Here is a 15524-nt window from a genome sequence, read left to right as displayed (position 1 = left end):
AATAGGTAGGTAACTCAAAATTTCGAACAAAAATTATAATTATGGGTAGAATAAAACCGCCATATTTGTTAAATTGTATATATTTTTCAAGTTAGCTTAAAATTTAAGTTATCGATATCACAATTTAAGCCTTAAACTTAATTTACATGTAAGAACGATATTTGTATTATTTATTTATGACGCAAATTGTAAACAGAAATAGACGTCATTACTTAAATATTGACCGATCCAAAGTCTGACACTGAAATATTAGATCTTGATACGTGATGGATTGGATATATCAGTGTTAAATTACATTTTCGTTTGAATAAACTTTACTTTTGACGCTGACAGACCGATATAATTTTTTAAACTATAAATGGGCTTACTCATGGCCGTAGTGATATACAGTGTGTTACCACCACCCGGGCATTTATTAAAACCAATAATAAATAATACAGTCAATTGGTAATCGTTTGCGCATATCAGCAAATCATAGTTATTTAAATTAACTGAAAAAATGATTTTCCGAAATCCCAACACTGCATGCGTGCACTTCTTAATTGTCATTATCCGTTGGCTCGTTGGGTGGACGACATTCGAAAAACTGAGGGGCACTTCTGGATGAGATTAGCCCAGGACCGGGATGAGTGGGGTACACGAAGGGAGGCCTATGCTCAGCAGTGGGCGATTAATGGCTGAAATGATGATGATGATTACTCTCATCGCTCATACTTATGAGCTGTCATTGCCCTCACTTGACAAATGTGTGCTGTACATTTCTGGCAATATTTTTTTTTTCGAAAGTTTAAGTTAAATTTTTTAATTATTAATTAGATTTTGGGCATCTTCTGGGCGAGCTAACTCCATCTTAGGCCACGTCTTTGCCTTTGGCTAGTCTCCGGCCAAGAATAAGCCCATTAAAAAAAATGGTTAAGCTAAATAACTATGTAAGATAACTTTCCTTTAAAAAAAAGCCTTACACACTGTATATAGTGGTGACGTCATTACTGACATTTTATATATCTGGCGTAAAGAATCTTCAGTGCCTTTTCTTACCAGATTTGGGGCTAGGCCTCTTTAATGTAGAACTTAGGTATTTACATGACATATATTTCTGTTTTTAATAAATATATAGGTACTATATTGTATTTAATATAATCAGGATGAAATAAAATCATTATTTCCTATTTCTTCCCTTGTTGCATTGACAAATTTAATGTATTTTCCTACTTAACACTATAAACATACCGGTCAAAGTCATAACCTCCTTTTACGTTGCCACGTGGGGCATTTTCAGAATTTGCCCCCCCCCCCCCCAATCAGCAAAAATTGTTAACAAAAATTAACTCGCTGTCAGTTTTGTAATGACAATTAAGCATAAAATCTGTCTAAAAATTTACTTTTTTCACATTCTGAATATAGATTATCGCTTAAAGTTTATGTAACTAACTCAAAAGCAATATTTTTATTGAAATTTCATGCTTAATTATCGTCACAAAACTGACAGTGTGTTAATTTTTGTCAACAACTTACGCTAATTGGGGGGGGTCCCAAATTATGAAAATGCCCATAGTCGAGAAGAAAAACCTACCGTAGTCGGGAAGAATCTATTTCCCGAGTCTGTCGGATCGCAAAGCTGAATTCGATGAAAACTTTAGGCAAATATTTTAGTTTCAACTATGAATACGAGTAAGCCCGCATTGATAGTTGGAACTCCGATTTGAATTATTTCTATTTGATATCGATTTCCTGAAAATTATATTTTTAACTTTTTTGAATTTATTCAGTTATCTGCCGTTTTTGGCCATGGATTTGGTGGATTTTGTTAGTTTGCTTCCACTTTTTCTAGTTTTTGTTCAAACAACGGAATAACAAATGGGTTCTCGAGAAATAACATCTTTAGTGAAATTAGTGACATCGGAACCGTTGGGGGATATACAGAGTAAATTAATAAAGAGTGGTAAACATATGAAGCCCCCTATTAATGAAACGATTTTTATGCAGCCTACTGATGGCAACGAAATATTAAACATTATAAGATACCTTCGGAACACCTCATCTACAGGATATGATGAAATAGATACAAATTTAATCAAAAGATGTGCTGCATATATATGTGAACCTATAAGTTTTATTATGAATCTTTCTTTTGAACAGGGACGATTTCCAAAAGCACTCAAACTTGCGGTAGTCAAGCCTCTTTTCAAGAAAGGCAATAAAATTGAGCTAGGCAATTATAGGCCAGTTACATTAATATCCATTATTGCCAAAATATTTGAACGAGCAATGTATAATCGACTACTAAACTTCGTTACAAAGCATCATCTTTTAACACCAAAGCAGTTCGGTTTTAGAAAGAACTGCTCAACTTCAATGGCTTGTTTTCGACTAACAAGAATAATAACAGAAAGCCTTAATGATAAAGTTCCTATCGTGGGCATATTTTTAGATATGACAAAAGCCTTCGATTTTGTAAACCATGATATTTTACTTACCAAACTAGAAAAATATGGAATGAGAGGTAAATGTAAAGAATGGTTGGCAAGCTACCTCAGGGACCGCAACCAGTGTGTAGAAATCACAAGACTTGAAAATGGAAGTAAAGTGACGAGTAGATCTCAATGGAAAAGTATTACAGCAGGAGTTCCGCAAGGAAGCATATTGGGGCCATTACTTTTCTTAATGTACATTAATGACCTTCCCAATTGTACGAAACACGAGTGCATTTTATTCGCAGACGACACGACCCTGCTCGTCAAATGTGAACATCCTGAAACTTTCGAAGAAGATATAAATACGGCAATTAATGATATAATAACATGGCTAAATGATAACAATTTGAAAATCAACATATCGAAAACCAATTTTATACAATTTCATAATTACCGTACCAATAATATGCCGTTGCAAGTACAATATAATGACAGCACATTGGAACAAGTAAGTTCAACAAAGTTTCTAGGCATAATCATAGATGAAAATTGTAAATGGTCACATCATATTGACTCTATATGTAACAAACTCGATCGCTTCGTATATGCACTAAAACGATTGAGACAAATTGCTTCAATAGAAACTTCGCTGAATGCATATTATGGCTATGTAGCTTCGGTTTTATCATATGGCCTATTGATATGGGGAAACTCAGCTGAGATGATTAGAGCCTTCAGACTACAAAAAAAATGTGTACGCGCGATTTGTGGAGCATGGTTCTTGGACAGCTGTAGACCGCTATTCAAAGAGTTAGAAATTTTGCCTTTGCCATGCATGTACATAAAAGAGACCTGCCTTTTTGTCAAGAACAACCCACATATATTCCAAAAGACTTCAGAAGTATTTAAAAGACAAGTGAGATACAAACATGCACTTTACGTTCCTCGGCAGAATACAGACATATACAGGAAAAACTCTTACTGCATGTGCATAAAAATTTATAATAAGTTGCCGGACAGTTTCAAAGAATTACCAGAAATCAAGTTTAAAAAAGAACTTACTAAGTGGTTAATCAATAAGTGTTTTTATAGTGTAAAAGAATTCCTATTAGACTATTAACTACATTTAATTATATTAAAATATATTTATAAATATTGACTGAAATCGAAAATTGTTATGTATTTTGAATTGTATAGTGATCTTTTGACTTGGTTAAATTTCATTTGTCTAAATTTTAATTGTATTTTATATCCGACAATCTATTAATTAGTTTATTATAATAATATGTTGACATTTATTTAATTTTTGCACACCAATAATGGTTGAATGTAAATGGAAACTACCTAATCATCTTTAACATCTTGTAACTATGTACCTACATTCTTGCAAAATAAAGGTTTCTTTCTTTCTTTCTTTCTTTCTTTCTTTCTTAAATAGATAGAAATATTGTTTAGACGGTCTCTAAGTAATATTATGCGGTTCTGGCAGTTAATTGTTAAATTATATTCAAACGAGCTTAACCATACACCTATACCTATACTTACCCCCTTATTCATAAACGTCCACGAAAGTTATCAAGCCGATAAAGTTTGTTTGTCCCTTTCTATCACACCAATACGTCGGAAAGGGACAAGCGAACTTTATCCGCTTGATAGCTTTAGTGAACGTTTATGAATACGGTCGTTAGTAGCTAGAAGTAAACATTAAGGTATTTTTTTATAACTGTACATTCAAAGATATTAAATGTGACTAAATTAATTTTGATGTTTTTTTAGTACAGGAATTTACAAAGAATATTGACCTATCTACTTTAACACAATTTAACTTTCCTACTTATTCAATTTTGGGACCCATTTTATACTACATCTCAAAATCATTTCTTTACATATAATATGTATATTATATTTCATGGAAAAAACTATAATTCAAAGTATAACTTGATGTACACTCAACATTAAAAGTAGCGTAAAAAGTTTCTACCTTTTTTAATAACATAATTACAAAGAGGTCATTATATATTGTGATTAGCCATCAGAGTTTTTACATGTACATTACGACTGAATAATTATGATTTGATATAAAAATAATTTTACATAGCTTTAGTCTCAGAATTACAAAAATATGAATTTGAATATATAAGTCCTTAATTATTCATACGGAGTATAAGTATAATATTCCTTTTTAGATTAGAAAATATGTATGCACATGAAATAAAGTATACGGACCTAATCTAGTGGAAACCGCATAACATTTAAATGCAAACTGTTTGACATTTATTATTTAAGAGTTTATATAAGCATTTGTGTTTCACGTCTGCTACTATTGATGTTAAATGTAAAATCACACATATATTATTATATTCCACGACTTTTATTCATAAAACTAGTAAACATCACAACCTAATTGTCATTTAGAGTCGCTGCGACTTTCAGGGAATGAGAACTGCGTCATCTTAATAATAATTTAATAAATTATGGACGTAATTATAACTTTTGCTTAACTTTATTTTTACTACACATATGTAAACAAAGGTATTTCACATAGTAATTTCTTTCAATACATATTTTACATAAAGTTTATTAAAGAGTATTAAACAGATTAGTAGAAATGTGAAAAAGTGCTAGTGTGTTTAAAAATAACTTAAAAGGAATACTTATAAAATAAACGTAGGTACGTCAAAATTATTTTGTTCATTTGTAATAAAATTAATTACTTGCCCTACCAAATTCATCAAGGATTTGAGTCATATTGGGAAACTAGTTTTAAACAGAAAACTATGGTATATTGATACTTTATGTTTAACTAATTACTCGTGAAATGCAAAACATAATTCTTTATTCAGCAGGCCTAGCACATGATGGCCGCGGGAGTATGTCACCGCGAGATAGACTACCTGTCCTTATGTCATTAATACAATCAGACAAAGACGTGTCATCTATCTCGCGGCGACATACTCCCGCGGCCATCATGTGCTAGGCCTACTGTAATGATTGCCATGTATAAAATTGTAAACAAATAAACTAAAATATTATGCTATAAATTAAGTCATTGTACTTATAAAATATTAATGTTGATAGATAAAGTAAATAAACTTATCTAAAGAAATATAAATCTATTTTATTATGACTTGAAAGGCTTGTTCATGTGTATAAAGGCTCATCTGTTTCAATATTAAGACAGAGAAAATATACTTTAAAAAAATATACCTCTGACATTGATATCTTCAATTTATGTCATAAGTATTTAGAGCTATTATAATTTTAACTTATCTTAAATAACTTTAAGGTTCGCATTGTTATTTAGAGATAATTTAATATATTAATAATTGTGCCTTATGACTAGAGATCGGACAACTGGGCGTCATTCTAACGTTGACTAATTATGTTGACTGTTATTGCATTCATCTTATTTAACTTTCTGTTTTGTTTTCTCTTTCTTTATATTCCACTTTTGTGAGCATGTGTGTGCGTTGGTATAAGTGCTAGCATTAGTTTAATTAATATTACTTTGTATCTATCTGTGAGATCCTGTAATTGGCTTTCTGAATCATATATTGTTGTACCTATACTACTAGTTTTATAGCTGTTGGTTCTCCATAACATAAATAAATAAATAAATAAATAAAATATGGTTCATTATACCGAAAACGTCATACAAACGACGCCCAACTGTCTGATATCTGCTTATGACTAACTTTAAAGAATTTTAAGTTAAGTTAAGTCATATTATAATATACTATATTATTTCTAAAATACAATGCGAATGGATTGAGCCCTTCCAAATCCGGCATCAATGTCAATGTGATAATCGGCTCGCAGGCGTAGCTGTCCTGATTTACTAACAGGGTATCACTATGTATTAATCTGTAACCTTCGTACGTAGCCGAATGGCACAAACGCTCACGAAACACTCACGAAACGAAACGCTCGTAGATATCTATCTCTATCGTTCTTGCGTATTAGCGTGACGAGCCAGACTACCTTTCGCGGCGTTTCGTTTTCTTTTCGCGTCGCAGAAATGCCATTCGGCTACGGCACCTGTTCTTATAGCTTAAATGTGAACCCGGCTAAGTTGATAATGCGGATATTTGAGCTCTACACACGCGCTTTAATTATTCACATCACATTATTGTTTAATAATAGTCAAGGAATTCAATTTGAATATAATTTAGTACTCCATCAGTAATTCGTATAAATTCAATAGTAAGTTCAACTCATGTGTATTCAACCCTTATTATTAGCTTAGTCTTAAAATTAATCACAACAGTTTTAATTTCCATTTCGGGACTACTACGTATAAAAAGTAAATAATATATAAGCTGTGATAATGCTGTGAGAATGTTAATACCTACTAAATAAAATTACTCAAACTTTTATGACACCCAAGTCCCATTACTGGTCACATTTAAACTCATACTCTCCACATGCTCACTATGTCCATATTTGGCCACCATATCGCTGATGCTCTTGTACGAGCCAGCAAACAGAGCTATCAGCGAGATCATTCCAATGAAGATGTTCTTCCATAGGATCCAGTTGAACCGGCCGAGTCCTCGGTCCCAGTTGTGGACGGTGTCCACGATGGCTGGGGTGAGGAGTCCGAGGGTTGAAAGGAAGATGGCGCCACAGAGGCTGATGAACAGCTCCAGGTTTGGGAAGGCTGCTGCCAGCGCAACTGTAAGTAAATAGGACATCGGTCACTATTTTTTTAATCCATTGTGCGCCGTTGCCGTTGGCGTACGTGCCGCCATTAGCGAGACAGATTACCGCGGCTGAGTGGAGTGCTATCTTCACGTCTAATGTTTTTTTTAATGTTTGCATGTCTACTTTTATGTGTGGCTTTAAATAAAAGTATTCTATTCTATTCGAATCAACTTTTTTAAACGTTTGATTCTATTTTAGATATAACTTGAAAGAAGCTATTCCATTATTTATACATGACAACGCGACAACTGCGTTTAACATTAGATTTCACCTGACGCAAATACCAAATTGGGATTCACAAAAATCAATATGATAGGGCTACCCGCCAGTAAAGCTAAAAAAATTAAGAGTGACGTTTGATATTGTACCTGAACCAACTACAGCAGCGGTCCGGATACAGATTTGCGTGATGTTGTGGTATCTGACGGATATCTTGTTATGAATGACTCTCCATATCATCTCCATGGGTACGTACAGCTGGAGGCTGTATGTGAACAAGATAGCTAGGGCCATGAGGATTTTTGCACTCTGTGCTAATCTGAAATCAAATGATTATCATATTATGAAAAATTATACGTTCTACACCACTATCTTGGGTTTCAGCACCACTATCATGGCTTAGCTTAAAGATATCGACATCAAGCACTTCCACTTAAATTAATATTTACGATACTGGAAACCCGTGCTCTGCAAAAACAAACTAACTTCTTTCGACTTCATTTGTTGAGCTTGGGAATCAATATCAGGTGCTGGTATACAGCTGGTATTAGGTAGGGCAAAACTAACATCGTTTTCCGTTGGACAAAAACAACAGTATTTTGAGGATTGCTTACAAGAGTTACGGCCCGACCACAACATTGGTCTAAGGCGATAGCTGCAAGCGGCAGCCATAGGTGCGAACCAAACGTCCCGTCACTGTGTCTCGCTCCAATCTATGGCCGCTGCACGCCGCTGCCGTCTTAGAGCAATGTTGTGGCCAGCCCGTTACGGCCCGGCCACGACATTGGTCTAAGCGCGATAGCGGTGAGAGGCGGCCATTTAATGGAGCGAGACACAGCGATGAGACTTTTCAATCGCACGTATGGCTGACGCTCACCGCTGTCGCGTTTAGACCAATGTCGTGACTGGGCCGTAATTCTTGTAGGAAATCCTCATACTATTGTTTTTGTCCAATGTAAAACGATGTTAAGTAGTTTTGCCCTACCTGAGATACCAACTGATACCAGCACCAGATATTGAGCTTGGGAACGACTTAAAAGTCGAAAGAAGTTTTTGCAGAGCATGGGTTTCCAGTATCGTGAATATTAATTTTAAATATTAATTTTAAGTGGAAGTGCTTGACGTCGACATCTTTCATAGGAAAAAAATCAAATTGGGTTAGTCTTACGCCACCTGTCTTTACATTACTGCTATTAGCTGGAAGAGATCCCTTATAGGGATAATCTCGCCTTTGTATCTCTGTACTTACAAATTGTATATAAACTGTTGTACACAATAAAGTGATTACTACTACTACTACTACTATTAAAAAAGCTACTTACACCTCATCCTGTGGCAAGTTCAAAGTGATGCTGCCCCTCACTTCGTCGCCATATTTGATATATCCGAAGAACCCGACGATGCCGTACAAGGATATGACGATAGTCATGGCCACGTTTAACACCCCAGGACACCCGAGGAACTGCTGCGGTTTCGCCATCTCGTTCTCCACCGGCATCACGACTCCGATGCCTTCCATGGCGAAGATCACTGTACTGAAAAAAAATATTCGGGTCAAAACTCATAGTAAATTTTTTCATCAGCAGACATCGTCACTTTTCCAGCAATATCGGTGTAGCATGGTAGACATAAAGAAATTCATACACGTGTTTTCTAGATTTCAATTAAGGCTCATGTTAATGTTATTAATCCTAATTAACTGTTATCAAAGCGGACCCCAGGCTCCCATGAGCCGTGGCAAATGCCGGGCTAACGCAAGGAGGATGAATCCTAATTAACTGTTCAGGCTGTTTTCGGGCATATATAATCATATTTATCATGGAATTCACTAACATTCCTGGAAAAGATACGATGTTGTATTTCTCATATTTAATATCATATGTGATATTTATTGTATGTTGTATACTACGTTAAATGAAATGTCAAACTGCCAGCACTAGTAAAGTTGGTTAGGTTAGGTAAGCTAAACATTTTGCGGAAAAATACTAAGGCGCGCGGCGTTCCCGGGGCCTTGCCTTTCATCAAGGAGGCTGCGACAGAGATAAACCACACCGGTTGATCAGCTTAGGGATATAATGGCAGGCAACTAAAACTTGGGCATGTGAGTATGTCTTTTCTATCACGGAACAATGGTGGGGCCGAAGCAAACGTGTAGAGGCCCTTGTTAATAAATGTCGGGCAAAGACATATGTAACTCCGTATAGACGGATAAAGGAATAAAAAATAAAGGAATCTAAGAAAAAAAACGTACCTAAAAGCCCTAGAGAAAAAGGTACGATGGCCTAGATGGCGTTACACCTTTAGGGAACGCTCGGCTAGATGGCGCTAATATTAATATTTGACATTTTAACACATATCAATGGGCCAAATTGTCAAAACTCAGGTTCAAAAGTTTTAAGTTTGTGTCGAGAGATGGCAGTCTATGCACTGTGATTACACATTTTACTTAGACAACCTTTTGCTTGCCACCTCTTTGCGCATATGTTAAAAAAATGTTTTTATGTTTATGTTTAAGTAATACATCATATTTAAAAAGCTTTAAGTTTGCGCAGAAAACGCAAAAAGCATGTGAGATTTATTGTTATATAACAGCGTAACAGGCACACGTGAAGTCTTCAAATCACACTAGCTACGCTCGTATTTTCATTTTAATCCTATATGACCCATCCCCTTACACTTCCCAATCAAAGTAACTACGTGGAAACGTACTTGTTAAAAGTTTGCCAATTAAACTTTTATCGATAACTTACTTGTGTGAGGAGGTTTTATCCAGCGTGGGACATGACAACTCTCTCATTAGAACAGTTATTCAGCCATACTTAGTAAATAAAAACAGACATATTTCAGTACTTCAGCAAATATTGGAACAGTTCTCGGAATTCATTTTACTACCTAGCTGTTTTCTAAACTGAGTTGAACTGATCTCGTGTAAAATTGTGGTTTTTCTTTTCTCAAACAGTTGCAAAGTTTCTTTAAAGTTTGAAGCAAACTCAGCTGAAGTGTATACGATTTTAGTTTAGTTCAATATACTTTTCACTTCACTAGCTTGGAAAGGACTTTTTTATTCTTTAAAAACAGTTAGCAAAATCGCATTTTATCCACAAGAGTGCAAAGAATATTTGAAATCCGAACGTGTCATTAGTTACTTTTTTAAATATAATTTCTTGTAAAGGCATGTCCCAGATAGGACCATTTTCTCCTTGTGCTTAAATTGTCTTAACAAATCGTGTGATGCGAACGTAAAAATAATTTCATATCGAATTATATCCGACTAAAAATATTGAATTCAAACAATTTTATAACATGATTTTACCATAAAACACTTGAAATCGTACAAGAAATTGTATTTTTGACTCTTCCATTGTATTATACTTATTCAGAACGCACCTTAAGTAACATTGCAATCTCAAAACGCGTGAAACGGAACGCACCCAAATATAATTTTCTTCTTGATTCTTAATTTGAAACTTTTGTGGTGTCGGTCGGTGCATCGTGGAAATTGTAATAAACGCAAATTGATTTATTTCTGTGCAATTATGTTCCAGTTGTTTTTATCGCTTTAGTGAGGTGAAAAGTTATGTGTTACACACGGGATGCAAAGTTATTTTACCTCGTGTGTATTGCAACACTCTCTACGCTCAGGATTCTATTTTTGAACTACACGCTTCGCTCAGGATTCTATTTTCGAACCACTCGCTTCGCTCGTGGTTCAACCCTAGAATCCATTCGCTAGTTCGTGTTGCAATTCCACACTCGGTTAAAATACAACTTTGCTCCCTTGTATAACAAATAACTATTATAAAGTTCCAGGCAATATGAAATTGAGACATAATTTTCACTATTTCCCTTTTGCGGGAGCATATGCCAAAATAGCATGCATACACAGAACCATTGTGTATGTAATGATTCTTTGGTATGCAACAACATATCGATTCACAAGAATTCACCCTAATGAATTCTTACAAGTAAGTGTCGTTATCCAAAAGCCTTGAGTCGGGCAAAACCCAACGCACGCGGTCCAAAGCCAGGCGTCTTCGGCACATTTAAGGAAGGTATGGAAGATTCACGCACATCCTGCGCGCTGCGTGGATAAAGCCATGATAAACCAGCCGTCACGTCAGTTTTGGCTAGTAGGTATCTCAGTGTGAAAGTGACAGGTGTCTTATCCACGTTGATAAGTGATAAAATTGAAACCATAATAGACCTGCTGGTAAAAGATTGAAGGTTCTTACCTAATGAACAACGGCCACTGAGTAACTTTTGCGACCATGACCCGTTCCTTAGGGTTAGGTAGTCCACTGAAGATGTAGTACATAGTGATGGCAAAGCAGATGACAAGCAGTACGTTAGCGATTGCCGAGAAGGGGACCAGCCACTTCAGGTTCCTGATTTGGCAGATCAGGACTAAGGGCACGAGGGTTAGGGCGCAGTATGTCTCGACTGACAGCTTGTAGTTTGGTATGTATTCATCTAGTACCTGGAACAATGCAGATGGTTCAAAATTAGTTTCGTTGTCTTTATTTAGGTAGTCTCCAAATAGTTAGGTATGTATGGGCCTTTTAGGCTTAAAACTAGATGGCGCTCTTTCGCAGCCTGGAAGTGGCCAAAATCATATTCTCCCCAAAATATTTTTGCGTGTTTTTATTTTTTATAAGAACAAATGACATTATTTTAATATCATGACATCACGTCAATACACATTTTGAAAAAAATAATTATTTTGTAGGCATCATGTGTAGTTATGATAGTATTTAATAGATGTCGCTAAAAATGGAGGTACGATTCTTAGTATGAAGATTGTAAATGATATAAATCATCCTTGATAAGTACCAAATGTACCAATGGAGTCGTAATTTGTTATTTCCAGAATTTTATATCAAATTTTTAATACCAGTAGTGTTGCTGGGCATTACTGAGTAATTTCTACCCTTTTTTTTATTAGCCTATATGGTGTCCCACTGCTGGGCAAAGGCCTCCCCTTCCTTTCTCCAGTCCTCACGGTTTGATGCCCACTCTTGCCAGTCGCTGCAAAATACGTCGAGGTCGTCCCGCCATTTCTTCTTTGGTCGTCCTCTGCCCCGGCTAATTTGCGGTAACCACTCAGTCGTCACTTTGGCCCACCGTTCCGGGTGCATCCGGCAAACATGCCCTGCCCAATCCCACTTAAGGCACTGGTCCCACCGCGAGCTAGTAAGCTATGAGCTATCGGCTACAAAAACGAACAAAAGATAAGCACCCCCGTGCAAATAAAAGAGACACGGCGATTTTGATAGCTCACCGCTGGGCGAGTAACTATAAACATCGCCGTGTCTCTTTTATTTACACGGGAGTGATTTTCTTTTGTTCATTTTTATAGCCGATAGCTCATAGCTTACTAGCTCGCGATGGGACCAGTGCCTAAGTTTGGCTCTCTTAGCACCCACATCTATTATACCAGTTTTGGAGCGCAGTTCGGTGTTTCTACCCATTTGTACTTTTTAATTTGTACCCATTTTTGCCAGGCTACACTGCTATAAAACGAATATAGCACCTTCTCGGAAAATCCTCTGCTCCCACCACAAGCAAGTAAGCGATGAACGATCGACGATAGAAACGAACAAAAGATAGTCGCTCCCGTGTAAATAAAAGAGACGCGATGATAGCGCGGGAGTTATAGACGTTATAAATATAAATAAAATAAATAAATATTATAGGACATTCTTACACAGATTGACTAAGGCCCACGGTAAGCTCAAGAAGGCTTGTGTTGTGGGTACTCAGACAACGATATATATAATATATAAATACTTATATACATAGAAAACATCCATGACTCAGGAACAAAGATCTGTGCTCATCACACAAATAAATGCCCTTACCGGGATTCGAACCAGGCAGTCAGGCAGGGTCACTACCGAATGCGCCAGACCGGTCGTCAAAATAGTTATAGTTTATTCATTCGTCGTGCGATGGCACAGTAAAAGATCGTTATCAACGAACAAAAGATAGTCGCCCCTGAAAAGAGAGAGCGAGCGACTTTTCGTGGCAAATGCTACGGTTGGCAAAAAAACAAATACTTAAGTACATTTAAATATTCACTTTGTTCTTACTACAAAATAAATACTTACCTTCTTAGGATTACACCTCTACGCACAAAGTCATTTCTGACCTTTCCGATATTTTTTTAACAATATATGTCATTAGTTTGTTATTTAGTTTTATTTATAGGTTTAATTTTAGTTTTCATGTTATTGTTTAAGTTCTTACTAGTTTATATGATTTTGTGTTAAATAACTAATAAACTATTATAAATGTAATGTTTACGTCAAATGACATTAATTATGTCATAAAAATACATTACGCGAAGTGTATATTATTTTAATCCAAATAATCAAATGTACTCTAGATACGACTATCTAGAATTGTCATTCAAGTAGTTCAAGTCAAAAGTAGTGCACGAAGCCAAATTTGTTGAACAAAGTTTAGTTATTTATTCAATGTAATTTAGATAAGTTAATTATAAATATGTATATTTCATAATTTGTTAGGTATGTTTTAAATACTTGTGTATTTGTTTTTTTGCCAACCATACTCTGCCACCAATACAACACGCTGATAACGATCTTTTACTGTGCCATTGCACGACCAATGAATAAACTATAACGTCTATAACTCCCGCGCTATCATCGCGTCTCTTTTATTTACACGAGAGCAACTATCTTTTGTTCGTTTCTATCACCGATCGCTCATCGCTTACATGCATTTGGTGGGAGCAGAGCCTAAATAAATATTTGTACCTGAACAAAAACCTGTACAGTTGTTACAATACTTTCTTAGAATTAGACCATAATTATGTTATTTTGATTGCTCGTGCATATTGAAATTGGTGAAACTTTGTAGGTATATTTCTTCGACCGGATGGGGTCTGGGCTTTAATCGGATTTCCAAAGCTATTCTCAGATATTTGGAGACGATTTTGTGTGTTATGTGCTACAGTCCTATATATACAGTCCTTATACTAATCAAGCAAAAAACATTTTTTTTAAATTGTAACTAAGTGTTTATTCTGTGTTGACATTTTGTCAAACACACTGACTGAAATAATATAGACTTTGTATGAACAAAAAATAATCTAAATATGATACAGTTTTTAAAGGCTTTTAAACAAATTCAGTTGCATCGTTTGAGGAGTACAATGTAAGCAAGGTTCAGTTATTTACTCGTGTTACATGAAACACACTGTATACCGAGTACTTACCGGAAATGGTGGAGAATGTGTTACCATTCACTTCAGAACTAACATTCCGTACAAAATCATAAAATACCCGTGTCAGCCCTCTTTGCTCTGGGGCCTTATTCGACTAACATTAAATTTCAAAGTCGCATCATTTTCAAATCAACAGTAAATATACTTACCGCATGTTGATTCTATCAAGTCTTGATTCGGCGGCCGTTGAAAATATTACAACATACCATTTTACATGGAAAAAGCCTATAAAATGAGGGCAGCACCAGGCGTGCACTGCACGTAGCAAATACAGTTTATCCATACTTAATATTATAAATGGGAAAGTGTGTGTGTCTGTTTGTTTGTCCGTCTTTCACGGCAAAACGGAGCGACGAATTGACGTGAATATTTAAGTAGAGAGAGTTGAAGGGATGGAAAGTGACATAGGTAGGCTTTTTGTGTCTTTCTAACCCCCCACTTCCCAGAAAACGGTGGGTGGAAGCATTCCGCAATTTTAGAATTTTACGCGAGGGAAGCCGCGGGAATAGAATAAGCTAATAGTAGAATTTATAAGGGCCGATAGTCTACTACCATATTCATATTATGTTTATCATAGAAATACGATCATAGGCAACATGCCATCCTTTTTCCTCACTTTGGAGAAAAAGGGAGGCATACAGACCTATGACCATATTTCTATGATAAACATATGATAGTGTACTTTCGGCCTAATAGTTAGGTTTGATTTTCATACTCGAACTTGTCTAGTCCAATTTGCTATATTGTTCTTATTCTACAACTCGCGATTTAATCCATATCAACAGGACATCAGTTTTGGCGAGTTCAATAGAGCTCCTGGTTATAGGTAAAGGATATTTCTCGTTGTAAATTTCATCAAGGTGCACTAGGTGTAATGTAGGTAGTCTACTATCCCCCTACCACCCCCCTACTATTGAGTGTTTGTTCGACTAGAAGCTGTA

The 15524-nt window shown here is 35.8% G+C and overlaps 1 protein-coding gene across 1 annotated transcript in view; it reads right to left on the bottom strand.

Moving 5' to 3' along the window:
- Positions 1–5410: 5410 nt before the first annotated feature.
- LOC125229113 (proton-coupled amino acid transporter-like protein pathetic) overlaps positions 5411–15524 on the bottom strand; it is a 54514-nt gene continuing 44400 nt past the window's right edge. Inside the window, exons 7-10 of the mRNA XM_048133893.1 lie at positions 11570–11814; positions 8660–8872; positions 7487–7656; positions 5411–7089 (exon numbers count right to left, since the gene is read on the bottom strand). Of these exons, the coding sequence (XP_047989850.1) occupies positions 6788–7089; positions 7487–7656; positions 8660–8872; positions 11570–11814 (930 nt within the window). The 3' untranslated portion in view covers positions 5411–6787. The remainder of the gene's footprint in view (positions 7090–7486; positions 7657–8659; positions 8873–11569; positions 11815–15524) is intronic.

The sequence above is a fragment of the Leguminivora glycinivorella genome, chromosome 8, assembly GCF_023078275.1.
Source record: "Leguminivora glycinivorella isolate SPB_JAAS2020 chromosome 8, LegGlyc_1.1, whole genome shotgun sequence".
In the NCBI taxonomy this organism is placed as follows: Eukaryota; Metazoa; Arthropoda; class Insecta; order Lepidoptera; family Tortricidae; genus Leguminivora; species Leguminivora glycinivorella.
This window is presented reverse-complemented; position numbering and strand designations above follow the sequence as displayed.